The sequence below is a fragment of the Anser cygnoides genome, chromosome 1, assembly GCF_040182565.1.
Source record: "Anser cygnoides isolate HZ-2024a breed goose chromosome 1, Taihu_goose_T2T_genome, whole genome shotgun sequence".
NCBI lineage: Eukaryota > Metazoa > Chordata > Aves > Anseriformes > Anatidae > Anser > Anser cygnoides.
Window position 1 is genome coordinate 182,740,818 of NC_089873.1, and position 25,955 is coordinate 182,766,772.

General features: G+C 41.1%; 2 protein-coding genes across 4 annotated transcripts in view; one reads left to right on the plus strand and one right to left on the minus strand.

Annotated features, from left to right (window-relative positions):
- Positions 1-25,955, plus strand: part of RB1 (RB transcriptional corepressor 1) — an 82,049-nt gene that overhangs the window by 39,070 nt on the left and 17,024 nt on the right. The gene's annotated exons all lie outside the window — the stretch shown is intronic.
- LPAR6 (lysophosphatidic acid receptor 6) lies at positions 3,726-6,842 on the minus strand. The gene is given in 2 exon segments (XM_048046562.2): positions 3,726-5,326; positions 5,329-6,842. Coding segments are annotated over 2 exon segments (903 nt in total). The 5' UTR covers positions 6,206-6,842; the 3' UTR covers positions 3,726-5,300.

Genomic DNA, 25,955 nt, shown 5'->3' on the forward strand with positions numbered 1-25,955 from the left:
ATAAGTTTTTGTTAAATAGAAAAAAAATCTCAGTTCTCAGTTCTGGAATTTTCACTTTTCCAACAAAATGGTGGGTTTTATAGGAAAAACAGATGATTGCAGGGTGTATTTTCTTTTTGTTTTTAATTTTGTGATAAGTTCAGCTTTCTTTCAGGAAAAACAGAGCTTGTTTTATAAGCAATTGTGTAACAGGAACTGGGGGTGGGAGGGAGATGATAAATGTGAAAGGCTATGCAGTGCTTTGGTGTCAAAGCAGAGAGGTTTGTTCTAATCTAATTCTGACTTCTTGCAGAGGTACTAGATGGCAAGCATGGCTTTCTAACTTTGCACCTTTCTTTAATGAGCTCTCTTGAGTGTGTTCTGAAAATGTGCTAATTCAGTGATTGTCAATTGTATTTATACTGAAGTTTTTATCAGCACTCTGATAACTGGATAATTAAATGAAGCCCAGGCATTTATAACTCTTAGATTTATTTTCTAATTTACATTTTGCATTAGCTTTCAAATGTATCCTCTTGCATTTTGTCAGTGATGCTTAAATACCAGTAACACTGAGGTGTAAATAATAATACTCTGGTAGGGTGCAAGGACCCTCTAATATATTTACTGCTGGAAAAGTATGAAGGAATTGCTGTTCATTAACAGGACTCCTGAAAACTAACTTGGAAGAATGCATAATGCCAGGATTTACCATGCTCACGTGGGATTTTTAAAATGACCAGCCTCGAAGTGGCCCTCATTGGTTTCACTGTGATTTTACAGGAGTACTTTGTGTAATTCTGAAGATCTTATTTTTGGCTGTGATGCTGGTTGAAGTTGTGAATGAAAACCGCTTGTCATTTGCTAGAGATGATAGAGGACTAGCATAAGAGGAGTGGTACAGAAGGGCGGTATGGCAATCAAATACTCCTTGCTTCTTCGGAAGGAGACAATAATGAAGCCAGTGGATTTGATACAAAAGGTTTTCGGTTTGGTTTGTTTCCTACCACATACACTCAAGGTGAACATTTTGCTACAGAGTGTTGTGGATGTTAAAAGCTGACGAGTTCAAAGGGAGGCAGGACAAGCTCACAGAAGAAAAACGTGTGTGTTTCTAGGTCAGATGTGTTTGTTTGTTCAGTAAGTCTGAAATGCAAGTGATGAAGAGGGGAAGCCCTGCATGCCCCTCCCGCTGTTATCTTCTTCCCCAGACATCCAGCTTTGGCCACTGTTGGAGGAGCACGATCGTAGATTAGGTGCATGTCTGGGCTTTGACCCAGTACAGCCATTCCTATCTTCTGCTTGCTCTAACGAGCTCTTTTTCCAGCTGCATTTCTATAACTGAAGTTACTTAAGAAATAAAAGGTTGGATGTTGATTCCAGTTACAGATTTCTCGCTTCCCTGATGAATCTAGTTTTTAAGCCCTTCTAGATGAAAAATATAAATAAATCTGACTTGGTATTGGTCCTACGTTTCTTTGAATGTCCAAGGTGTGTATACCAAAGGAGACAAATTTTTACACTAAATCTGTTCCTCAGAAAGCCAGAAATTCAGATTTCAAGCTGAATATTAAGTTTAAAAGGGGAAATATTTTTGGTTTTTTTGAAATAATAAGCTGAAGTAAATCAGATTTCTGATAGACTTTTTTTCCATGTCTTTTGGAGCAGACTGTTCATTATCTAGTGAGCAGCTGCTGCCTGCCTTCTTTCTGATCCACAAAGACTTGAAGTTAACTAAATTTTCACTACTTTTATTATCCTGGTAAGTAGGTAGTATCTGCACTCTGTAGACGAAGTAACTAGAATACAAAGAAGAAATCTGCAAGTTACAGTCCTAAAAAATGAACTCCTAAACCTCTGCATAGCCATATGAGTAAAAATAATGCACTTTTAGCACGTACTGGATGCAGTGTATTGTCAGATGCTCAGGAGCTCTGACATTGTAAGATATTTTTATTTAAGATGCCGTGGCACAATTAGCTTAACTCCTCATCTAGATTTAAATTTTGGCATTGTCTGTTGCCAGAGAGACAGCAGAGTTGGTATCAAAAGCAGGATTAGACTGAAGGAGTGCAGCTGTTCAGGAGAGTGGAAGTGTTGCTCCATCCATCGCCCTCCAGGTTAATCTTCTTGCAGAGCTGTAAAAGGAGGAGAAAACCTCATCCAGTCCTGATGAGCTTGTAGTTTGGTTTTATATCAGCTTTTTCTGGGAGGTACAGGTTTGCTTCCCTTCTTCTGAACTGCTCAGATCAGGAATTTCTCAAGTCACAGATTCTCTGAATTACAGATGTTCCTCTTCTGTCTTTTTCTTTTCCTGTGGCAAGAGTGAAGTATGTTCGGTAATTAAAAACTCAAAGCCTTTTCACACAGTTTTGAGGTAGCAGGCCGTTAGCTGGTGGGAAAGCTGCTGTGCTGTGCTAGGGCAAAAAGCAGAAGCTACTGCCCCAGAGAGCGAGTGCAAGGCAGAAAAAAAACACTATTCATGCTTCCCTAGGCTTTCTGAACTAAGAGGAAAGTCTGGTTCAAAGGGCAGCACCCAAACACGTTACTTTCATCATCTTGTTCTGCTTTCAAGTCCAGTGATTTTTTTGGGGGTAGTTTTGTAATCTCAGCAGGAGCAGCTTCCTTCTACCAGGGTGAGGCTCCAGTGGTGCTCGTGGCTGCAGTGCAGGGATGCTACTGGACGGGGTGTCACTGCCACGCGCGGCATGAGCCATAGTCTAGACATGGAGCCCAAGAGCTTTAAAGCCTTTGGAGGGGATCAGGAAGGAGATGATTAAATGCCATTCACCCTCAAAACAAACCAGCTCTGTATAAAAATTCAACTCCTCATCATACTTCTTGCTGCGTGCTTGTGGTGTCAGTGGTGGCACCTAGGCAGTCATCCCTGTCACTGATGGTAGGTGCTTCCACGGGGTTGTTGAAATGCAGCATCTCTTCTCAGAACAACTAAGAAAGGAAACCCTGAAGTTCATCAAGTATGTGAAGGATATAAAACTTGACTGCAAATACTGATAACAAAAAGCTTTTTTTACCATTCCAAATACTAAACAGGCTCTTCAAAACAGATGTGTATCTGACTTCTGAACTTTGAATTTCTCAGTGACTGCTTGTATAGGAATCATGCTGGATTTCTGCTCAGTGGTTCTTCTCATGCATTTTTCTGAAGTCAGATACGAATCAGGAGAGTGTAGGACTCCCAACTAGGAGCATTGCCTGTTTTAAGATATTAGCATAAACTTAAATATCTACCTATCTTTGTAGTTTAGCTTATACTGTTTGAATTTTCCTTTCACCAGTCGTACAGAGAATGAATTTCTAATTTAGTAGCATTTGAAATCTATCAATTTCTAGTAGCCTCAGTAACTCAAGTTTTCCAATAGTAGTATTCAATGTAAAAATGACTTGTAACAGTTAAGCAAAAGTATTGTGCTAGAAGTAAACTCAGACAGTACATCATTTACTCTGATAGCCCAACATGCATTTTCTCCAACATTGAGTCATTCTTCCATATAGTGCCCTGAAGTAAAAGTGCCTCAGAGTACTGTATCTGTGGTGCAACTGACTGCCATAAATCTAAAATATAACTTCATTTTAATTTAGCTCTTCACTCCATTGTCCTTGGGGAGGAAAACCCGACACTTCTACCTTTTAAATATTTATTTAATTTTAGTGTTAAATTAATTTAGAGGAATATGTACAGTGTTCTAATAACTGAGAAACATACATAGCAGGACACTTAAAAATACTCTTTTGTATTTATATTCCTGTTTGTAACAGTAATATACATAGACTTCTCCTTTACATTGGCCTTGATTTTACAGTGTCTCAATTTTGCCAGCACGTAGTCTCAACTAACTTTATAAAAATAAAGTTCACAAGAAAATAACATCAGAAATTTTAAATGCTAATGTTAAAAAGCCAAAATATTTCTTGGGCATGAAGCTTGAGAGGAAGGCTCATTCTGAACATTACTGTGTCTTGAATTTCTTTATGGGACACCAAATAGTTTCCTGAAAGAAATATTTTAGCTAACGTGCATACTCATTCCTAGTCATCAAGGGTTGTGTCTTTTTAATAACAATATGGTATCTTGGGATGGAGTTACCTTACTTGGAGGATGTTATTTTGCTTAAAATTTGTGTTGAGTTGAAGAACTTCTCAGAAGAGAGTTTAATGAAGTGGTACTGTACTTAAAAGCACCAGCTTCAGTCATCAGAGGTTATTTTTGTTATAATTACACAGACATCTGAGACAGAGGTGAGAAGAAAAACCAGTTTTTCTGAGTTGTTTCCAGATGCCCTAAACTACTCAAAGCTTTAATTTCTTTATGGAGTAAGGCTTGTGGAGAAGGAATATATTCTATCAGATAAGTGGAGAAACAGTAGTCTTTTTTTTCCAGATCTGAAACAGAAACAGCAGTCTTTAAAGCAGAAACAGCAGTCTTTAAAGCTGAATGTGTTGAGAATGAATTGTTTTTGAGGTTAAAGTAAGCACGTGAATTGTTTAGGTAATCTGGGAGAAAGCATAGTTTGGGCCTGTGGAGAAAAAAGGGATATTAGTGGAAGGGGAGATAACTAATCTGTTGGTTTTTGGGGAACAGGCAACAGACAGGTAATTTATTACTTATGGAAGATGGCTAACTGGGGAAGGGCAGGTACAGGAGAAATGAAGATCTTGTTAGCACAGTGATCGAAGCCTTTTACAATGAAGGAAGTTGCTGGGAGAAAAAAAAGGGATTAGGAGCAAGGGAGAGGGAAGAAGAAATTTGAAAGCAGGCATGCTAGCTGTAATTACATGACCAATATGATCGGTAAGTGGATTCTGCATTGTAAACCAACTAGTTTCGCCCCCCTGTCCTCAGTAACTTGGAAACCGATATAATTGTTTAGAACGAGCAGTTAGGCTAATTTTAGAAGTGACCTGGTTTCTTATTTGTTTTTTGACTTGACAAACTAGTCTTTGGACTTTGGTAGCGTAGGCTGAAAACAGAAGTTCGTTTTTAACAAATACAATAAAAACAGATGTCTGATGTAAGTTATTAAAGTATTTTCTGTGTACTATTATGCTTAACACTTATTCATATCATAAACTTTTCTGATGTAAAGGAGGAGTAACATTTACAGATCAGGATATATTTTCACAGCTGAAGAAATGTGCAGGCTTCTAACTCCAGTTTAGTCCCAGCAGTTTCTAATGCAGTTTATTTTGGAGAGTCACTGTCAAATATTTTCATTTTTATGGTCTGAAGGCTGTGTTGAATAAAGTTTTCTGAAACTGGCATCTCGGAGAACCTGGTATCACGTGTTCTAGTGAGCCTGTTACTTTTTATCGAATTTTGAATTGTATCCGAAGTGAAATAATACACTATTGGGTCAAAACAACAGTTTGAGACGGCGATGCACAGGGTGACAGGGTACATAGTCCTGACCGCGGTTACCACCGAACAATTAATCCACGTCTGCGTTCTCATGAGAGAGTAAAGTATTAAGGTAATGTTATAAGGCACAAAACAGGAGCAGAATATCACCAGGTGGACAAAAATCATTTTGAGTACCTTTTTCTTGCTTAATTTATTCCGACTTAACGTAAGGGGTTTGTTCAGCGTTCGTAGGACCATAGTAGAACAGGTCACGTTCACGATGAGTGGAATGAAAAATCCCACTATTTCAATGAAGATAACAATTCTGGATAGGTAAGTTTTCCAGGTAGCCTCTGGAAAGTTTTCAAAGCATGTTCTTTGTTCGGTGTTATTCCGGAGGTTTGTAGACTGAAAAAAGCTTGCCGGTGTGCTCCCTGCTAACACTGTTATCCATACTACAGCACAAACGATTTTTGCATTTCTTTTGGTTCGAAGGGTCTTCGATTGAAATGGGTAAACTATAGCTAGAAAGCGATCTACGCTTATGCAGGTCAAAAACAAAATGCTCCCATACATGTTCGTATAAAACAGTGTGACAGAAATCTTGCAAAGAATGTCTCCAAAGGGCCAGTTTCTTTCCGTAAAGTAATAAATCCTGAAGGGCAATGTAAACACAAAAAGCAGATCAGATATTGCTAAATTAAGCATGTATGTGGTAGTCTCATTTCGCACTTTTAACGTAAAAGTGAAAATGTAGATAGCAACGCAGTTTGCTATGAGGCCAAGAACAAATACCATGCTAAAGATACATCCGTATAAAGTATATTTAAAGGAGTCCTCAGTGGAACAATTAGAGCTTACCATTATAATGGTATATTTAAAACACAAGCCTGGCTTCCTGTGGTTCAAAGCCTTCTCTGGTATTTTTATTTCAACTTTTCAAACTTCAAGCAAGAGGTTGTAGGTGTGTGTCCTGGGTGCTCCGATGAGCTTCGGTTTCTCCTCAGAGCTTCAGCGAAGCGGTGACAGTGGCAGGGTGCATCTCCTGCAGTAACCCCCGGGACATCGCTCTTCTCTTCCCACAGCTACTGTAATCAGCCAGCTTTTCAACATAAAACCTCGTAGTTGCAGCAGAGGTGGCTGTCCCCAGGCTTGCTTTTAGCTCCCTTCTTCCCCTGCCTCCATCTGATGAAGGACTTTCTGTCTCATTCTGCAGCTCGTGTCGTCCCAGCCTCCTTCTTCTAAACTGAAGTAACCAGCAAAAACCTAGGCTTCAGAGGACGATTTCCCAGGCTCGGTGAAGCGTAGGCGCTGCCATGTCTCCCTTCTCACAGCCTTCTTTCTGCGGAAGGAGCTTCTCAGCTTGGCTGAGGGCTCGCCGCGCCACGGGCGGGAAGCGAGAGCAGGACGGCAGCGGCACCTGGGTGCTTGGGCGGCTCTTGCCTCGCCTCAGTGCCCGGCCTTCTCCTCGCCCCGCCTGGCCCAGCCTCCGGGTGCGGAGGGCAGGGAGAGCTGGCCCCCTTTGTAGCGTCACATCACGGGGAGGAGAGGCCAGGCTCGCCGGGGAAGGGTTTCGCTTGGGGCTGCCCGCCCGCCCCGCGTCTCTCAGCGCTGCCGCCGGGTCCCTAACTCCTCCTGCGCCCGCCCAGGGGTGCTCTGCATGCGGTGTGGAAGCTGGGAAGTCTGGCTGCAAAATCTTGCTTTGGTTGTGGGGAGGCTTTTCTGCGTCAGAATAGCTCTCACGCCTAAAAGTTAGTTTCGTTCTTTGTCAGAGGTGGTAGCAAAAGAGGGGTTTTCTGTTTTATGTAGGATTGAACTAAGCTTACGTTTTTGGAAGATCGTCTTTCCTTGTAAGAGGCTGCGTGTTTAACCACCAAAAATCAGCTGAGTAGCCCTGTCTAGATTTCCCTCAGTACGCCAGTACGTTCCTCACGAGGGACAGAGTAATACCAGTAGATAATTAAATAATTTCACCTCCTGATTTACTCAGAGGGAGAGGTACGGGGTGATGCCCTGGGGGTTGCTCCGGGACATTCCCACAACTGAGATGTGTTGCAGTGGGAGGAGAAACTCCTAATCTGTGCTAGGAAATATGCCTCAAACTTATTTCTAATAGGCACAGATAGCACTTCTTACAGAGTAGATTTCAAACATTTATTTTTTTTATGGGAAAAGCATTTTTCTCTGGTACCTAAGCACAGAACTAATACACTGTACCAAAATAAATACTGCACTATTCAGTTGGTTTTGATAAATTAATGGGGCCAGTTATCACACATGCACGAAATATTCACATTAGTCGCTGAGTAATGAAATGAAAACATGTTGTAACTAATTAAATTAAGTAAATTTTTTTTAAAAAGCAGCTCTTACTGCCTTTAGGGGCAGATAAGAGATAAATCTCAGTTTAGACAGACTCATTTATTTAACATCAGCTTGGAGAGACTCTCTGACTTCTGGCATCAAAACCAGTATATTTCAAAGTCTTTGAAAAACAAACCTCTTCATATCTGGCTGGGTGGCGTGGCTCTCTTGAACGAGATTTTAATCAGCTGTACATAAGCAAGGCTCTGCTAGGCAGAAATTGTCTAGTCTATTGTAAAGGAGAGAAAATAATACCCTCCACAGGGTTTTGGCTTAGTTTCTTAACGCAAGGTACCTCAGACAAAATTCAGAACAGTCCTAAAATGGGTCTCATGTATTTTGTTTCAGGTTAGCTTCAGTGAAACCCTTTCACCTTGATTTGGAGGTGAAGTCAAGCAGTTTCACTTCAGACTTCAGTAGGCCATAACCACTAGACATGTATTTTAAAAATATTTTTGAAATTCATAACTGTAAAGCAAGGTATGTTTTCCACTTCCAAGTTGGCAAGAAATGAAAAGGTGAGCCTGGCAGAGTCTCTTGTGTGTCTAGCTCAATTCACAGTTTAACATAAAGTTACCTTTCCTGGCTTTCCCTCACAAAAGTAGTTGTAACACATGGTTGAATGTTGTTTCCATTCCTAGCAGCCTTGCGTGAATAAAAGGCAGTTTTGTTTTTTTCCAATGTGTCCTGCATCAGGTCATAGGAGCTCTATACTCAATTTTCCTACTCTGACTTGTCTTTTTTTTTCCTCAGGGAAAGCTGTGGGGCTGTTTCAGTTGCTAAAATCCCCGCAGTATGGGAATTTGACATATGTCAAAACCTCAAGTGAAAACTCATCTTTAGAGGTAGAAACAAATAGAAATGAATAAGTCTCTCTTTATTCATCAGTTCTTAATTTTCTGTTTGAGCTGAGATGTGGGTGTGAAGAGAAAGGATGGGGATATGTGTAACCAGAGGTGCTGTAAATTTTGCCACATTAAATATATTTTGGAGCAATTGTGAAAGTGCATTTTCAGCCTGCAGTTGGTTAGTCAGAGCCCCTGCCTGGTGACCATGCTTGTGCTCGTATCATGAACACGGGAACTTCTCAGAGCTGTAGTTTAGGGAATCAGGTACGTGCTTCTGCTGTCCTTGGGTAAGCTTGGGACTTCCCCTTGTACCTATTTGGTTGCTTTTCTATGAGCCCCTCATGCTAACTGAAGAAATAAGTGATACTTGTATTCTTCCAAAAATAGCAATCAGCTGCAGGGCTTCTCCACCTGCAGAAGAAAACTTGAAAAGCCCAAGTTGACAGGTTTTGACTTCGTATCATGTTGCAGTGAATGGGTATGTGACTGAGCAGGCAGTCTGACTCATTTTCTCTTTATTGTCAAAATTTGTATGGCAGAAGGGGACTGCATACCCCTTTCCTTAAATTAAACGTGACTGATGGTTATCAAATACTGTTTGAATTTGCATTCCAGCCTGCTCGTACGCTTCTCTGTGCGGATGAACATCCGCTAGGACAGCCTGCGTTGGAGTCCGCAGGAGCCTTCGTCTGGCTGAGAGCCAGTGCTGGCTGGGAGGAAAACTCATCGCGTGCTCTCAAGTTTCAAGCTGTTGCGCTCCATGCTGTCAGATTTGGAAAACCCTAAAGCAAGCTCCAGCACTGGGAGGGGAAAAAAAAGTACATTAGTTATTATGGAGGAAGAATTCACATAGTAATGACCTTCCTTACCCACCTTTGCTGCTGGCAAACTTCCCTTTGGCATGGGCAGGTGGGGGTAGGCAGGAGGAAACAGCTGCAGGGAGGGCCCTGTATGCTTAGGGCTTTTGTTTTCCCCAAAGGAAATGATGCTGCCACTGAAGGGAGATGTGTATTTAAGTCTGTCTGCTTTTCCAGAGTAGAGACAAGAATGAGTTAGGACCTACCCTTTGTTGCTGGTGCTGCATGAGGACCCCTTAAATTCAGGAGTCCAAGTTGAATGGCAAAGAAATGTTTCACTGAAATGAAACAAATATTTGAAGGCTTTCTAAACTTCTGGAGTTCTTCTGACCAGTGTTGCACGTTCGTCTAGTGTTGTTCAAGTCTTCAGTGCTGGAATCATGCAGAAATCACAGTCAGCAGTGAAATGAATTCTGAACTCATGAATTGCACTGATGCTAGGAATAAATGTTCTGACTTGTTTTAGAGAAAAAGCAAGGGCAGTATCAGTAACATAGTAACATCATGAACCCTGGCAGGATAGTATTTTACTTGCCCTAAGTGTTCCTTGCTATTTATCTATTCATTTTCATGGGGTAGTGATGATTTCTGAAGCATTTTTAGTCTATTTACTGGAGTTTCTGTTTGAGTGTGTGTGTGCATGTACAGGAAGGAATTTAATGGTTGAGACTGGGAGCCAGGAAGTCTGTAGCTGGCTGTGTCACAGATATTTGTTCTTTTCCAATCTTGGTAAAGTTTTCTGATTTTTGTGCTTTAGCTTCACTCTGTGTAAGAGCTTGTTCACTTCCTTGCTGGGGTGTGAGGCTGTCTTAATTGCTAAAAACAGTTTGAAGTCCTTGGATGGAGAACACTTTATTAAATATGATATTGAGGTAATTATAATGGCTAGCAAATCGGGTAAAAATGTAGTAAGATAAAATTTCTGTAGTTGTAGATTAGATCCCTGCCAAGTAAAAGGATCTATTCAAGGACTTCACTTGGTTCAACTGCACAATTATATAGCTACAGAGAAGGCAGGGCTGGCAATGAAACTGGGGTGTGGGGTTGGCTCACCAGAGGGCCGCGCTGCCGTCTGGAGGGACCTCAGCAGGCGGGAGAGGTGAGATGGGCTGGCAGCAATCTCGTGAAGTCTGCCATGGAGAAGTGCAGAGCGTCCTGTACCTAGGGGGGAGCGACCCCAGGTACCAGGACGGGCTGGGGGCACCCAGCTGGGAAGTAGCTCTGCAGCAAAGGGACCTGGGGGGCCTGAAAATTCAGTTTTTTTCCTTTAAAAAAAAAAAAAAAACAACAAACACACGACCACCAAAACCAATCACCAGTGTAGTAGACAAGTCTTAAAATGAGCATTATATGTTTTATGGTGAACAGATGATTTTTATCTTGTCAGACCAATACTGAATGACTGTTGTATAGCCAGCAGAAGACTCCTTCATATCAGGAAACTGATTAGCTTGATGCAAATGAAACTACATATACCAATTACATGTAAAAGTTAAAACTGTAAACATTTTCTGCTGAAAGATGGACTGACTGATTATAACCAGTTTTCTGGATTACTTTTTCTTTTACTAGCTATGTTCTGATACATAGATGCAAAAAGTCTTTCAAATATCCTTAAAAAAAAAAAAAAAAAGGCAGCAAGCTAAAGTGTTTGGGCTGTGAGATTCTTGGGTCCTACAAGTTAAAATAATTTGTGTGTAATGGCTTAAAAAGGAAGAAGGAAGCTCAGAATAAAGTAAGAGTTCTTCGTTCCTGTATAGCTGAAATGCTTCTCTCTTCTATTTGTGTTTCCTTTATAGGAAGCACAGCTCTTCCTTTCTTGCTTACAAAAAGAGGAAACGGTTTCTCTCCTTTTGTTTAATTTTAGGCTGCTGGAGTCCTTTTTGTGTTTTCCTCCACCTTTTGGATTCATGGAGGGAGGGCTTCTTAGACCCAAATATCAGTATAGCAAAGGTAGTTTGTTGTTGCAGTGTCTTTGGACAACTCAAGCGTAATGGATTGCTGTGGTTCTTTGTTCTTAAAAATATGTGCAGTGATTTTGCCAACCGTACTTTAAAAATGCCACTTTTAGTCAAATTCTAGGAGCGTAGGGCAGTGTATTTCAGTTTGAAACACTTCTTCACAACAGTTTTGGTATGCCCATGTACGAATAAGCAGTTTTTGAACCACTAGTTACGTACAATCTCTTGCTGTTTCCTGTACTGTCCTTTATACCTAATATCATAAAGAGAAGTAGTCTACCGAGAACATATTTTTATTACAGAATACTATGTAAAAGCTGACATAAGTGGAAAGGAAAACCAATGTGTGGTGGTTAATCACTTCTAAGTAACTAAGAGGCAAACAAGTACATTACATTGCTTTTCTCTCGTAGCTGGGACCCCTTCTCCTTTGAAGTGGAGCTTCAAATCTCAAGTGCTGCTGTTGGGGCTGTGTTCAGGCTTCGCAGTACCTATTAGCATAATGTAATCCTTCATAAGACTACTCGAGGCTTTATAGATGCTCTAATTTAAAGGGGAAATTCTTAAGAGACTTAATGGGAAAATCGGAGAATCTTTCAAATGCTACTAATTTGACTTTTTTTTTCCCCTTGTTTCATTTTGATTTTGCATAAAAGGTTTCAGGAACAGGGTTGGCGGAAAATTTCCTGTGCTCTTTGATGGAGGAAAGTGCAGAACTATATCCTGGAGTATGTTGTACAAGCTCTGAAGATATTTTTAGAATATTTTATTTCAGAAAATATTGTATGCGTCCTCTGCTTATGCTTTAGAGCTTAATCTTGATGTTATTTGGTTTCTGTTGAGCACAGCTATTGTGACAGTAACTGAATTTACGGCGTCAGTTTTTTAAGGCACGTTATCTAAAATTTGGAAATAGTTTTCTCTAGCATTGATAGAAACATGCAGTGTCTAACAGCAAAAAAAAAAAAAAAAAAGCTTTTATCTCAGAGTTCCAGTTACACTAATGAACACGTAAGGCTTACCTGGAATTATGTAAATGGTGTAGTGGGATATGCAGATTGGTTGTTTGCATTGTAAATACACACGAGCAGTTACAACAGTGTTTTAGGCCACTAACAGATGACTGGTAAATATTTGCATAAGGGTTTTTGAGTTGCATTTTTTTGTGCAACTGATGAAAATCTTAGTTTTTGCTTATGTTCTAAAATATTTTGATGTGCAAAGTAAATTTTTTCTGAGAACTTGATTGTAAAGATATCTGAAAAGAGTAAGCAGTAACTTGGTAAAATATTGATGATATGTTGATAACATGTCAGTTGTTATCTGATACATTTAAAATCGTGCCCTCCACTTTTATCTGATACATGCAGCAATAGCAGGTAAGAAATGAAACATCTACTTAGCACTCCGTGCCAGCCTTAATTCTTAATTTTTCATTTTCTGTAGTTATGAACAGTGTGTGTCTGTGTTAGGTCCCTAACAATTTAAGCTTCTACCTCTTTCTCACTCTAAGGGAGAAATTACTTTGCATGAAGAACAAAATTGCCATTTCTGTTGCATATTTAGAGGAGTTTAATGAGTCCACTTGGCTATTGGTTTGTTAGGGATGGTGATGTTGTGAGCTGGTGGTTTAAAACAGGTATCCAGATATATCCTGAGGAGATGTTTGGAGCAGTTCTTTATAAATTAATTAAAGGAAATATCTTCAGGTCTTCACTAGTGAAGACAGTATGGAATCATCCTTTAAGTGTGTTGGATATCAGACGATGACAACACGTAAGTAACTGCAGTTGGTAGTACAGTACGTTAGTAGGTGGTTAAACAACTTCAAATCTTTTCAAGCTTCAAGCTTTTGACTGAATGGTTTAAAGGGATGGACGTTTATCCAACCATTCTGCAAGTACAGCTGAAATCTTGTCGGTAGTTCAGATTTCTCTCCATTTTATATACAAGAAATAAGTAAAATGGCTTTCCCTAAGACTATAACATATTCTGGCACTACTCAAGTTTATACTTTCTAAACCATAGGATTAGAAATTCAGACTTTAACTGGAATTGGCTGAAATTTGCAAAACGTTTAATGACAAAAGTTGCATTCAAAATACTTTGCAAGTGCAGAAACACGACTTTGATGAAAGAAATAAAAAATCAACTGCCATAGTAAGCAAATCCTAGGAATGACGGAAAGGAAATGGAAGATGCTTCAGAAATTATTTTGGAAGCTTTTCCAAACGTACAGGATGAAATGGGGTAGGGCAGAACTTGTAGAAAGAAGATTATGATTTATTTAGTTTCTAAGATAATTGCTTGTTATTTTTCAGGTCTTTAGTTTAAGCTTTTGCCCAGCCTCTCTTCTTCTCTTGCCAGGACTGGGTTCCGTGTCAGGATAACTGGTATTTATCCGTGTAGGTCTTAAAGACATATTTCACTTCTGTGCCAAATTACTTGCAGCCACTGGATCGAGTGCTTGCAGCCTCTTGCAGTTTTGACACAGCGGAGGCCTCTGCCTTTATACGAGAGGATTTTAACCTCTGCTTGTCAGCGGCAGCTCAAAGCCTGCAGTCACATTCCTATTCTCTTCTGTAAAGGACAGCATTCTGAAGCTATTGAAAGAATTTGTCATACTTGTTCTATAAGATTTATGTGCATTCATACAGTTTAAAAAAACATAGAATTAGTTTGCTTTCCTTCACAAAACTGGAACGTAAGAAGTTAGGGGGGAAAAACGTTTCGTAAGAGTTGTTCAAGCTGGTAAGCTAATTAGTATAGATAAATACTGACATGAAAATGCTTGTCTGGAGAGAACTGCTGCCAAAAAGCACAGCTCGGACTTGATTAACATGAGGAACGATTACTTTCTAAAGAAAGCGTAAGTCAGCAAATAACCTCTTTAAATTCTGCATCATAAGATCACTTAAATGATTATGTAGCATGTCATTAGTTCTGGTAAACAGTATTAGAGGTCCTTCAGCTGACTTTACCCATACAACTGCTCTTTTCCTCCCAGCCCATTTTTCTGAAGTTTGCTGAAACAAATTCAGTGCTTTATGAATTTCGTTGTTGCATTGCACACTTTTTTTGGCAGTTACATTTTCAGTGTGACAATGAGGGGAGACCTACAAGGTAAGAATACATGTCAATGCTTTGGAGGAGGGACAAAGGATGTGCTTCTCACATGATTTTTTTTTTCTGCTGATATCTTGGAAATAATGGAGTTGGACAATCAAAACCATTACAAAATAATGTAAATTAAAGACGACATTTTTTCCATCAGATAAGCATCTTCAAGGTCTTAAGCTTGGTTGAAAAGACATTTGTCATGACAGAACCGGTTTTTGTCATGTGAGTCTTTCTTAACAGACCTCCTGGAAGAGTTAAGCCATTCTGGGAGGTACTGGAGTGACCCTGTCAGAAGAGGGGAGACTGGGACCTCGCCCCTGAGCTCAGAAATCTGCATCGAGAGCAGAAGCTTGCCTCTGCAATTTCCAGAGAGCCATCCATGCAGTGGGGTGTAGGTTCCCCCAGGTACTTTTAGACCGCAAAAGTGCTCTGCTGAGTGAGGAAAATGACTTGGTTTAAAACTAATCCGAGCAAATATTTAATTTCCACAGTCGTATCTGTGCTAATGTTAAAGACCACAGAGGTCAGAGTGAGGTCTGGGTGGCGGCGGGCAGCATGCGCTGTCATGTGTACCAGTTGCTTATGTTTCTGGGTTTTGTCAAACTTTCTCAGCTGCTATCTGTGATGGTTTAGTGGTGTACTGATAGAGGTGAAAAAAAAGAAAACGTGGCCATGCAGGTCCTTCAAATCTGCGGTAGAAGCAGTAGTTTTGAAAGCTATTAGCTCCAGGTTTCAGTAGTTACCAGTTGCATCAACTTTTAAAGAAAAAAATGTTTGATATGAGGACGAGGGTAAGAATGAGCAGATTAAGTACCCATTATTTAGGAAAGACCACAAAGGTCCTATATCTGCTTACAAATGTTATCTTAACTGTGTACTTCTTGAATCCATTAGGTTCTCGTGTTTCCGTGCACCAGGCAACCGAGGACATGGTTTTCATGATTAACTGAGTTTAAATGTGGGCTGTTGCTCAAAGTAATCAGACTGCCCTCCATTCAGTCCTGTTTCCTCTCCTGTGCTGTACGTATTTACGTGCGGTCCATTGAATGAGGAAAATGATTTGGTTTTATGCTAATCCTAACAAGCACATAATTGCCGTAGTCGTAGCTGTGCTAATGTTAAAGCAAGGGACAGAGCAGAAAGTGCAGATGCTCGAGTGCAGTTTAGAGAAGTACCAGCGCACTTAAACTGATTTAAGCCAACTGTGAAACTTTGCAGTGGGTGTTGTGGTGGGGTGTTAGACTTTGAGGCTTTCAAATTCCTTTTCTTTCTGCTCTTGGACTGATGTTAACTTAATATTGGCCATGCGATGCTTAGAAGCCTCTGCTAAGCTCCAGAGTGAGATCTGTGTTTCTGGTGTGGCACCCTATAATTTTTTTAATGTAAATGGCTTGAAACAGTGATGTCTATAACATAGTAAAGAAAAATGTGTGCCTGATTTTTTCACAAAGGAAGATAAAAATGCACAGTAACATGGACATACTGCCCATCGTCGTGCTTTGCTGTTTGAGGTTGATAGAGGTGTGATTCAGGACAACAGCCAAACACCCAATCTGCTTCATTGAAGATGCTGGAAGCTTTCTTACTGATGTCAGGGTGGTAGATGCTTTGAGCTGACAGTCCTCTCTATTGGTATCAGCTTCTATTCTCCTTGTCAGGTTAAAGTATACAGGCTCATGTCAAACCATCTAGACAGTTACAAAGCCACAGACAAATATACTGCAGGTACCTCGTGCAGTGTATGGTTAAAACCAAGACTAGAAAGTCAGCAGAGAGAAATTCAAGTTCAGTCTGTCAGTTGTGGATCTAACTTCAGGAATACCTCGATTTACACGCACTTATTTCATTGGAGGGTTATAGTAAAACTCATCTGCTGCTTTTGCTATGGCTTAGTGATACATTTGGTTCGGAGTAGGTGTAGAAAATGCACATTGAGTGACAAAAGAGGAGCTTATTAGATATGTAAGTTTAAAAAAAAAAATACAGAAGTCTACTTCGCAGAACAAGTACTGATTGGTTGTTGCAATTGAGTTGAGGTGCCTTGCATGAGACTTTCATAAATAGACACTTACACATAAGGCTTCTGTCTGCTGTTTTGGGGCACTTGTGGGTGCATGTTGGGCTGTAGGATGTTACATAATTGCTTTGATTTCTCTCACTTTATATTTATTTTATATGTTTTTACTGATGTCAGTGAAGCTGCCCAAAACAGATATCACACCAGCCAAAAGCAGAAATAGGCATTTTCTCTACAGTGAAAGTAAAGGCAGTGACTAAAATTGCATCCAAAACAAAGCCACTTCTTTACATTTGACAGCTATTTCCATGTGTTCTTTGCCTGTCTTCCTTTGAGGGAACAAAACACTGGAATGCACAGAACAATTTAAACATATATCTAGAGTGAGTTGGTGTGAAAACGCTCTGCTTCCTTACCAGAAGCAAAGTGTTGAAATGTCAAGGTCAACTTGTATTTTTCAGTGTTCTTCTTATTCTTAAAATTTTCTGAAGCAGGAAGTTTTTCCTTATTTAAATGCAATAAAAATCTATGGTGGCCATGACCTGCTGATTTCATGGACATTTTGCTTCTTTTAAGGTAATTCTCTCAGAGCTCACATTCGTAGTAAAGTTGATAAAATTTAATTCTTAAAAAGGTGAACCATTTCTGCCCTCCACCCTTTCTTAAGAAGGGTTTTCAGCTGCTGTTGGGAGGGGGAAAAAATGTGGGAGATCTGTGTAACTGGGGCTGAAACAGCTCATTTAATGCATTTGAGCATGCTGTGCTCAAACAGTGCATCTGCACTGTTCTTCCTGCATAGACCTGTCAGTCAGAATTCATTTTTAGTTGCTGTAGCTGTGCCAAAGGTTATAGGTGTTGCTGAAGTCTTCGTGCCTGGGAGAGGTAAGTTTTATTCCATGTCTATACAGCTTGAACATGCAGAGCTTCAGTATTGAACAGCATGCTTATTTTGCTAGGAAATAAGCAGAATAGAAAGTACGTGAAAGGTAGGTTTGGGAGAAATGGCTAAGCTGCAGTTTGGGTTTGTTTTTTCAAGTGCAAATAATAAGAGAAGCTGTAAAATTCAACGGGCTTCAGATTGCGTTTCTGTCCACATAATGTGTGACCTTTACACGTTCTGGAGTTGGAGAGCTAAAGGGAAATATTTTGGGAATCTTCTGTATGTCTGGTGGTTTAAAATTAATTATGGTGAGAGGATGCTTGTAAGTCATCCAAACTTGCCAAGCTCACAGAAAGTAGACAGCACCAAATTCTACATGGTTGTATGCAACTTCAGTAACAGTACTCAAATATTTTGATTAAATCATATGCAATGTTAGTTCACAGTGTGACCAGGGTTTAAAATTAGTATAATGCCTTCAAAAGCCTGATCAGTATGCTCCTATATTGAAGTTGCTAAAAGAGACACTGGATCTTGACTCTTAAGACTCACAGGAAGAGTTGGAAATGCTCTTTGCTGGAAAACACGTTCACAAAATCTAAGCTTTCTGTGGGAATATATTTCATTGAGGTTTCTTGCAAGAAGGACAAATAAAAAGTATCTTTAGAAGCTAATTTCATTTTCCTGAAACTTCAGGAAGTAAAACTGGCATCAGAACACTTCAATTTTCTCGAAACAGGACCTGTAAAACGTAGCGGTTTCATCAGAAACATTGAAACCTGGGTTTTGTTCTGTTTAGAAATGACTGAGAATTTCTCACAAGGAAAAATCCAGAGAGCTTGAATATAAAAAGCATGTTGTTACCGAATAATTTGGCATATTTCTTGTGGAAACAGCAAGATATTTGTAATTTAATGAGATCAGGGGAAACATAAGTTTTGATCATTTGATAATTTCATATACCTTGTCACCTAAGTCAGTTTTACTGCTTTGCTGATACACAGGCTTTGTGTGTAATATAGCATCACTGCTTTATTATTTCAGGGAAAGTCACAGCATTCTTTTCTGTGTGCGCTGTAGTTTTTAATTAGATGCCAACAGAAATACAACCCCAAGATAAATGGTCAAGGAATGAACGCTGCACAGAGGAGGGAGAGAGCAGAGGCCATGCAAGTTTCTTGATTTCTAGAAACACATCTCCAAACACTCAGGAGTACCTGATTGTCAGAAAAAAAAAAGGCATGAAATTTGTTCAGGAAATTTGTCGCTTTTTTCAGGATATATTAATGTTTATATTTAGTCATTTTAATATAAAAGGAGGGTCGTTTCCTCAGTACTCAAGTACCGAAAGCCCAAGCCCCTTACTCCCATCTCTCAGCTGGTGGCCTTACTTCTGGGTCCCCAGTTAGGTGAGTGCTGGTGAGCCCTGCTGAAGTCGTCCTCCTGAGGCACCTGGTTGTCCTCACCTTTCTCACAAGGAGCCTTGAAGTCCAGGTCTGGTTTTGGGTTTCAGAACGGGTGGGCAACGGGGGCTGCACATAGGAAAGCTGGATGCTGTGTGTGGGTCCTTCGCTGCACATCTGCATAGCACAAAGCCTCCCCATAGGGAGGGAAGTTTTTGCGCTGGTGCTATTCAAATGCGAAGGGGGGGATCTGGTAATCATATTTCAGAGAAAAAATATGGTGTCTTTGCCTTCTTGTTACTGTGATTTTAAAACTTGAATATGATTGATATTGCTGCCCCAAGTCCCTGTGAAGTCACACAAACAGAAGTGCTCAGAGTGCTCTAAACACAGGCTTGTGTAGTTTGCAGCCATCTGCAGGGCTTATCTCATGATCTGACTTGCTTTTGTCTCGGTATGTCAGCGCTCAGACACTTTTCTCTACAAACACGTTTTTGCTCGAGTCACTTATCTTTACATGGTACTCTGTTAGTTCCTGTAATTCAAATAGCTAAGGAAAAAAATAAATTGGTCTATTTTTTTAACAGCCTCAAGGAAGCTTTAAAAAAAAACACAAATGTGTTGAGTTTGCAACAATAACTTGGTGGTACTACCTATCTACTGCAGCTCTCTGCATATCTGTTATTTGCTAGTCAAATGATTCCCAATGGCAGCATCCAACCACTCTTTCCACTACCCCCCAAACTGCCAAGGTGAATGAAAGCAGCTTATTTTATATTTTATGTCAAGTAATAATTAACAGTTGTCTCCTATACCATCAAGCGATCAAACATTGTATAGTTGGCCACTGTATTTACGTGGAAAAGCATTTATGCTTGACTTTATGGTGCAAACTGGAAACCAAGTGTTTTAAAGCAGTATAAATCAGTAATTTGCTGCATCACTTCCCTCTAAATACCTGAGGGGGAAATGTTCAGCCATCGGCCAGCCTGTTTTGCCAGAGCTATCCTTCACCGAGTCTTCAAAAAAAGATTTTTGTCTGCGGCCATGAGGAGAGGTGCTGAATATCATGTCTTAACATTATTTGCTGAAAAATAATGGTTTAATTTTGGAAAGTGTTAGTTCTTACTCTGTTAGAAAAATACTAAAGCAGGTATATTTTGCATTTTTATTAAGTTTTCTTTCATGTTTCTGAGGATCGTGAAGTAGCTCTGGATTGTCTCCTATGAAGAAGGGAGGCTGAGGGAGTTGGGGTTGTTCAGCCTGGAGAAGAGAAGGCCCTGGGGAAACTTTATAGCAGCCTTCCAGTGCCTGAAGGGGGCCTACAGGAAAGGTGGGGAGGGACTCTGTCAGTGAGCGGAGTGATAGGACAAGGGGGAATGACTTTAAAGTAGAAGAGGGCAGATTTAGATTAGATATTAGGAGGAAAGTCTTCACTCAGAGGGTGGTGAGGCCCTGGCACAGGCTGCCCAGAGAAGCTGTGGCTGCCCCATCCCTGGAGGTGCTCAAGGCCAGGCTGGATGGGGCTTTGGGCAACCTGGTCTGGTGGGAGGTGTCCCTGCCCATGGCAGGGGGGTGGGACTGGGTGGGCTTTAAGGTCCCTTCCAACCCATGATATTCTATGATTCTCTGCATATTTTAGTGTAAGACACTTCGGATTCCATCATTTCTTGGCAATACTCATGCATTTGACAATATTGGTTATATTTTTGTCTCAAATGTATGAAAAGCTAGTGTAGATGTACTAATGTTAGAATTGTTTCTGTTATAGACGTCTGCATTTATATGTAGCTGAGGAAGCCAATTAATACTGTAGATCAGTGAAATTGCCCTCAAGAGGAGGAGGGGAGAGTGAAGCAATAACCAGATAGAAGTCTGGGTGGCAAACCATGTAATATCCACTTCAGAATTAGCTGTAAAACTTTCAAAGAAAGCGGCAGGAAAAATACCAAGTAAATGTTAAAATACCAGATTTGCAGAATCACTAAAAAGTGTGAAATGGGTGCAACGTCAAAGAATACAGATACCAGTGTCTTCCAAGGTTTTGTTTCAGATCTGTTCAGACAAGTTATTGAGAAGTTTGGGGATGTTTTTCTGATTTTTATACTGTTCTGTATCGTACTATGAAAACTGAATTTCTTATTTTCAGACTGGGAAGAATGTGTTCTTAATGAAGACTGACTAATAATAGCATCATAGAACAGTTTGGGTTGGAAGATACCTCTGAAGGTCATCTAGTCCAACCCAAGGAGTTTTTAAAATGTTAAGCTCACTTCCAGCACTCTCCTCCCTACCTCCATTGTATCTTATTTTATCTGATCGTTAACCAAGTGCTTGTAAGGCAGCAGTGTTTAACTGGAGACGTCTTGCTAATCCTGTCAGCTGGGTGCTCAGAAGCTCTGCTTATGCCTCTTGAAAGCTGAGCGCAACAGGATGACTGCCAGGTTTTGTCTGCTGTGAGCAAAGGCTAGGTGTGGACTGAGGTAACTAAAATTTGCCCGTTCTCTAATGGTGGTCACAGAAGTACAGGTTCAAATTAAGACCAAAAGCCATTATAAAGGATGGATTTATGCCCAGAGTGTTGTTACACTCTGCTGTAAGATAGCTTTGCTACAAATTTAGTTTTTATCTTTTCACTTTCATGTGTAATTTTTTGCAGATGGAGATATTTTCTAAAAGCAGTCATTAAATCTGTTGCATAAAAAACAGTATTCATGTTTGTGTGGCTGCATTTTGATGTGAAACACGACATATCAGGTTGCTTTTGGAACTCCAATTTCTTTACCTCCTTTTTCTACTTAAACTATATGAAGTCTATTGCAGAGCGCTTGCAGTAATTTTTGCTTCTCAGGATCGTACACCAGTCTGTTCTTACAGGTTTCAGAAGATGTAACTCTTCCCAGTTAATGCTCCTTTTTCTACAGGATTAATCTTACTGTATTTGCAACTCATTCTAGACATCCACATTCTCAGCAGGTTATTTGTTGTCTACGGTTTTATTCAATTCGTAATTCCTCAAATCCTTGGCTCTGTTAAAAGATACCCTCCAGCTTTTAAAAACTGCTGTCCACAAAGTTTCTCAGCACCCTTAACTGCTTTACCTGGCTTAAGAGTTATTAGTGATATGTTGTGCCTAAGTCTGTCCAGCTAAGGAGAAACTGGAAAGAAAATGAGACTTGAAACTGAATTACTGGCTTTAAGCAAAGATCTAGAAGAGATGCCATGTTGTTGGTACCTGAAGGAAATTTGTGTTAAATGTTTTTTTTCATGGAAAAAGATGCGTGTTGCCAGCTGGGCTTTGAGCAGCTAGTTGAAGTTAGAGGTTTCAGTATGATGATTTCTTGGGAATGCCTCATCCAAAGGCAGAGCTGATGCGCTGTGATGTGTGTCCCAGCACAGGCTGCGAGGAAAACGAGGTAACAGGCTCACTCTTGGGCTGAGGTTGCATGTTTTCATCAGCATGCCATTATGCTGGCTTATTTTCATCCACATTTGACACTGCTTTGTAATCACCTCAGAGTATTTTGCTGGATTGAAGAAGATCAGAGAAGTAAGGGGAATTTCGTGTTTGCACTTGTACTCAGACAAGTAATTCCTGGAACTGCTACTCTTGGTTAACTGTTCTGGGAACAGTGACTGTGCAAGTCAGTCAGAAATGAAACGGCCAGGAAGAGCGAACTTAGCACGATATGGTACTGTAACAATCTGGTTGTTACTAGAGTAATTACATAACTTTATTCTCCTTACAGAAATGGGCACTTTGTGACCCCAAAATAATGAAGAAAGGAAGTGCTTGAGTGCTATTTTGCTTCTGAGTGCAATTATTTTTCATGTATAATAATCGTAGAAATACTGTGTTCTTAATACTTGCATGCTGTTGGTTAATGTAATGGTCCTTTAAAGCATGCCTTCTCTACTTCCTTTCCCAAAAATGTCTTCACACCCTGCAGTGTTCTTACTGTTGAAGGTTGTTGATACAGTTCTCAACCTCAAGATTTTTGGCAGGACATTTTGTTGCTGACTGATGATGCATCACCATTTCCGACAGTCAAACGGCTCACATTGGGTGCGTTTTAGTTTATGAATTGTATGCGAATTCTTGTGCTGAGTGTTGGGGGGGAACTGGTAGGAGCTCAATTCGTCTTTGAGACGTTTGGCTTTTGCCTAAAAAACCTTGACAAATAAGGTGTGTCCAAGAATTAGTCATACTGAAGCCTGGCTACAATGGGGAGCTAGGCAATAAACACGCTGATGACTTCAGATAAGGTTGTTTATGTAGCAGCACTGCCAATTCAGACCAAAGATCCATCTGGAAGAGGCTTGTGGCAGTTGCTGTGGGGAAAACTATGTGCAGGACTAGGCTACAACTTCACTTACAGTGATGATGTCCAGCAGAACCATAAAAACACAGAACCATTAAGGTTGGCAAAGACGTCCAAGATCATCTGGTCCAACTGTCCCCCACCACCAGTGTCACCCACTAAACCATGTCCCTAAGCACCACGTCCAGCCTCTCCTTGAGCACCCCCAGGGACGGTGACTCCACCACCTCCCTGGGCAACCCGTCCCAGTGCCTGACTGCTCTTTCTGGGAAGAAATGTCTCCTCATATCCTGCCACGGGCTACTACTGTACTGGCACAATGGTAACTTTTATTACTTTCCTAATAATTCTTTACACTTTGACTTCTGAGCATTGAGTTGGCGTTTTCAGAATTACGCTAGTTCTAAATGTCTCATAGAATAATAGTGATTACAGAGCCCTAGTGAATGTAAAGTTAGGGTAATTTTTGTTCATTATTTTCGCTTTTATCAATAAGTACCATGGCAACTTTATCATCCAGTCACTGAAACTAGTGAGATTTTTTTTGCAGTGTGTTTGGTTCACCTACAATTGAGCATTTTGTGCTGCTAGTAGCAGCCTTTCCTTCCTGGTCGTGCCACCTTTTCCCCATCTTTAATGAAAGTTAAACAGCTGCTGTCTCAGCAGAGAGTGTGAAGCTTCAACGATGACCTCTCTCCACAGTGAAAACAGACTATTCATGCCTGTGATATTTCTCTTTTAGTCTGCCTTCCCATCTGCCCCCTGGCAGCACTTTTTAAAGAGCCTTTCCTGAAGGAGCCTTCATGGAGAACAGGTGTAGTGTGTTTAAGTGGCAGGGCTTTGGTAGTGGGAGGGCCACAGAGGTGGTTTCTGTGAGAAGAATCCAGAAGCTGCCCCATGTTAGATAAAGGCCCTACTGTCGGCCAGAGCCAAGCCATGAGCAATGTTGTTTGCGACTCTGGGAGAGTAGATTTAGGAAGGGGAAAAAATAACTGCCATGCAACAGCAGCTGGGAAAGAGGAGTGAGAAGCAGCCCTGCAGCCCCCCAGGTCAGTGCAGCAGGAGGGCAGGAGGTGCCCCAGGCAGGCAGCAGCAGTTCCCCTGCGGCCTGTGGAGAGGCCCCTGGTGGAGCAGGCTGTCCCCCTGCAGCCCACGGGTCCCACACAGAGCAGATCTCCACGCTGCAGCCCGTGGAGGAGCCCCTGGTGGAACAGGTGGAGGTGGCCTGGAGGAGGCTGCGGCCCATGGAGAGCCCCCGCAGGAGCAGGCCCCGGGCCGGAGCTGCAGCCCGTGGAGAGGAGCCCATGCAGGAGCAGGGGCCTGGGGGTGCCAGAATCCCGTGGGAGGGACCCCACGTGGAGCAGGGGCAGGGAGTGACCGTGAAGGAGCGGTGGAGACGAAGCGTCAGGGACTGACCGCAGCCCCCATCCCCCTGTGCCTCTCGGGGGGAGGAGGTCGAAGAGAGTGGATGGGGATGAAGGTTTTTTTTTTCTTTCCATTGTTTCTCACTTCTCTAGCTTATTAGTAATAGGCAATAAATTTTGCTGTCTATCTACTTTGAGTCTTTTGCCTGTGCATCTCCCCATCCTTGTCTCAACCCTTGAGCCCTTTGCATTGTATTTTCTCCCCATTTCCCTTTGAGGAGGGGGAGTGAGAGAGCGGCTGTCGTGGAGCTTGGCTGCCCACCCACGTAAAACCACCACACCAGGATACCCTCTGGCTGCAGGATCATCCTGTTCACAGATGGCTTCTATTACTTTAGAGGAGAAATCCTGGGATTTGTGAGGCATGACTTCCCTTTCTCTACCCTGGTACTGCCACTGAAAGATGCTGTCTCATGTCATCCTACAGCTGCTCGTTTCTGTCTCTTCATTTGACCCCGTGCAGACACCAGCACTGCCATAAGGTGCCATAAATAGGAGAGCACCTCAGAGTGTACAACTAAGGCGTCCCCTGCCGAAAATTAAGAAAAACCAGCAGAACAGAAAAAAGCACAGCTCCTGGTCCACTTCAACATGCAGTCACTCAACTCTACTTGAACAAGACAGATTGGGTATAGTTGGAAGGACAGAGCAGGGTGATGGAGGGGTTTGGGACTGTGTCTTTTGGTGCAATACTGGCTTATGCTGACTTAGAGCGTTGTGTAGTTAAGGTTTTAATGTGCTGAATATTGAAAGGCTTGCTAGGTAACTATATATATATATTAATAAAAAGGGGTGTATGTTAGGTGAGTGTTGAGCAGAAAAGCTGTTGAAGAAAGCCATGCAGGAGCCTACTGCAAGCCACGTAGCAGCAGTCTTCCCATGGTCGTTCTGAGTGCTTTAAACCAAGTAGTTGAATAAAGACGCATTTCTGTTTGAAGGCTGTTCTTCCAAACTCCTTTTAAAGCAATATTTCCAAAAGCTAGTTTCACTGCCTTGGCAAACAAGAACAGTCTTGAGATGCTCATGGTTCATTTTTTCTCTTCAATATTCAACTGCTGATTGGTTTACAGAGGTACAAAGCAATCGCTGTGTCAGTAGATTTCATATTTGTAAAGTACTATCATCTGTCTGTGTAGTATTTTTTACACATACCAATAGTATTAGTCACTCTTAACACAACAGGTCTATCATCTTTATGGTTAACATTTAAAAACTGAAGAAAAAAATGATTGCTAGAAGATTGCTTGAGTCCTGTTTCACTTTTTAAAATTTAGCTTGACTTTATTTCTACTTTGAAAGCAGCTGTCAGCCCTGATATCTAATCGTGCCTGTCAACTGTTCATCTTGCTATCACAGAATCGTCTAGGTTGGAAGAGACCACCACGATCACCCAGTCCAACCTCTGACCTAACACTAAC